Below are 2,631 nucleotides of genomic sequence, written 5' to 3'. Positions count from 1 at the left end.
GATTGTGACTCCATGGAGTGACTACAGCAGCTGGCACATGGTGTAACCAACTTGATTTTTCCTGTGGGAGGAGGGGGTAGGAGTGGGAAGGTGGCCACTGGGTAATTCACCTGGTGTCTGCTCTGTGGGCTGTCAGGGGCGAGGCTATGCCTGCTGCGAATTCAGAATGCAGTAGTGAGCTGGAAATCTCATCTCCTGCTGTCTTTCCCATAAAAACATGCTTTCAGGCTGAAGTCTCTTAGGTAAATGTGCCCTGTAAGGAATAGACACTGGGCTGGCCACCAGCAGTTACCTTAATAATCAACTTGGAAGCACAGAGGCATGTATTGGAAAGTGACAAAGGTAAAGATAACTGCAGCCCACTAGGTCTGCTGCCCTGGGCTCTGCACTGCCCTTTGCAGGGGCAAAGGAAAAACAGTATTTCCCCAGCAGGCTGGGCCAGGAGAGCCACCCCTCTTTTGAGGGTCTTTTCTGGAAGTGGGGTGCATGGTTTGTATCCCCTGAAGGCAGCACATGACCTTTGTATCTAATTCAACAGGGCCTGGAAGGAGCGCACACATCCCCTCCCTTGTTGCCTGTCAGGGTTTTCCCCCTCCCTGGAGGATCTGAGCAGGCATACAAACCTCATCAGGCAACAGTCACACAGGGCAGCTCTTGCCACAAAATTTTATTCATATCCTCAAAGTTGCATCACTTTTTACAGAATGACTTCCAGGTCTAGCACCCAGACCCCCACAGGGCCAGTAAGGTCAATACCTCAACCACACTGAGCTGTGGAAATGGTTACAGAAGAGGGCACATCCCTTGGGCAACCCAGTGCTTTCCCCCTCCCTCCCCAGGCAGGATCCTGGGTACAGCACTGCAATGCAAATTAGCTCTTTCCGGCTGCAGATTGAACTGTGAAATCACAGCTCAGCCACTGGTTAAGCACAACTCCCTCCAGTGAGCTGCACAGCCACAGTACTACCTCCACAATGCACTCAGAATGGAGTGAGCAAGCAGTCCCTGCAGGACTCAATATCTCTGTCCCAGAAGCACATGCCCACCCTTGGCTCTACTCTTGACCCACCCATCCTAACCAGGGCATGTTGGGAGGTCATGAATAACTTGGCCAGATTCACTACTGTGCTGCATCCCCCTCTCTTCCTGCAGGTGGTAAACCAGGGCACTCCCACACCAGGTACCTCCTCTTGCTTCCGCCCAGCACCAGGAAGCAAGGGATTCATAACACAGCCCCAAGGCAGCCATATTTGACCCAAGACACACTGACACTTCCTCTGCAGCAAACAAACTGGATCCTAGACCCCCTACTATTACACCATCTTATTTGCTCTTAAAGACAACATTTAAGCTCCCGCTGAGTATTCCACAGACAAGATATTACAGGGATATTGCACTCACCCCAACTTATCGATCCCAGCCCCCACCCTCCCAAAGCAGGCCATACTTGGGGCAGCCCAGGGCTGGTATTTCATACACCAACTCTGACGAATCATTCACACAGATTTATTGTAGCCCTAGCCAAGCTGCTGCAGGAGATAAACAGAAGTGGAGCATGTCAGAGAACACACCTGGAGCTATTGCACCATACAGTCAGCAATTGCAGCCTGGTTGCTGATGGGCAGAATGGTAAAGGAATCCGTCCCACTGCAGGGGGTCAGACCATCCTTGGTAATCTCAACACGTCAAAGGCAGATACATCTTGTGCCAGAGGCCCTCAGCAGCCTGACCTCTCCCATGATATTATTTCCAGCCAGGTCCATCTCAAGCAGGGAGCAGGCCCAATCTGCTCAGGGTCTCAGTTCACTGGGGTCTTAGCAGCCTGGGTCCGGGCAGCCTCAACCTCCTGCTCTAGTTCATCGAGGAATCGCTCCTGGGAGATCCTGTAGAAGGTGTAACCATCTGAGGAAGGGGCTGCTCAGGAAAACAGGCTGAGGAATCGGACAGCCCAAGAAATCCTCCCCCCCCTCCCCCGCCCAGCCCTTCCTTGCTCCACAGCACAGTGTCCCTTGGAAGGTGTTGCACCAGCACGCCTCCTTTGGGGGCCCTCTGCTGTTCCCACCCCCCCTCACCTTTCAGGGGCCTGCAATTCCTCCCCCTCCTCCCCTAACCCCCCACATCGGGGGGGGGGCTGAAGTTCCTCCCCTAACCCCCCACATCGGGGGGGGGCCTGAAGTTCCTCCCCTAACCCCCCACATCGGGGGGGGGGGCTGCAGTTCCTCCCCCCGACACACCCCGCCTGGGGGGGGCCCTCTCATGATCCCACACCCCGGCCCGCCTCCTCCTCCCGGGGGGGGCCTGTCTCTGCTGCCCCCCCCCCGCAGGGGGCGCTGCCCCGCCCGCCCGGATACAGATGCCCAGCGCCACCGCGCCGATGGCCAGCGCCGTGAGCCCGTTGCGGCCCCGCAGCCGCCGCTGCACGAGGCGCCGCTGCTCCGCGCCGGGCTCCCGCGGCGGCTCCATCCGCTTCGCGAACTCGGCTTCCGAGCCCCCGCCGGGCTGCCGCGGCGCCGCCATCTTCCCCCCGCGTGCCTGGGGCGCGGCGGCTGCCGTCATTTCCGCTGAGGGCCCGGCCCCGCCTCCCGTGAGGCGCGCGCCGCCATGTTCGATGAGGGCAACGCGCCCTTCGGC

The 2,631-nt window shown here is 58.0% G+C and overlaps 1 protein-coding gene across 1 annotated transcript; it reads right to left on the bottom strand.

The window, feature by feature from the left end:
* Positions 1–1,490: 1,490 nt before the first annotated feature.
* COA3 (cytochrome c oxidase assembly factor 3) lies at positions 1,491–2,571 on the bottom strand. Its single transcript, XM_075911525.1, has 2 exons — positions 2,352–2,571; positions 1,491–1,902 (listed from the first exon to the last, which is right to left on the bottom strand). Exons 1-2 carry the CDS (start codon positions 2,554–2,556, stop codon positions 1,799–1,801), a joined length of 309 nt encoding a protein of 102 aa, XP_075767640.1. The 5' UTR covers positions 2,557–2,571; the 3' UTR covers positions 1,491–1,798.
* Between the last annotated feature and the right edge of the window lie 60 nt (positions 2,572–2,631).

Source organism: Pelodiscus sinensis, chromosome 29 (genome assembly GCF_049634645.1).
Source record: "Pelodiscus sinensis isolate JC-2024 chromosome 29, ASM4963464v1, whole genome shotgun sequence".
NCBI lineage: Eukaryota > Metazoa > Chordata > Testudines > Trionychidae > Pelodiscus > Pelodiscus sinensis.
This window is presented reverse-complemented; position numbering and strand designations above follow the sequence as displayed.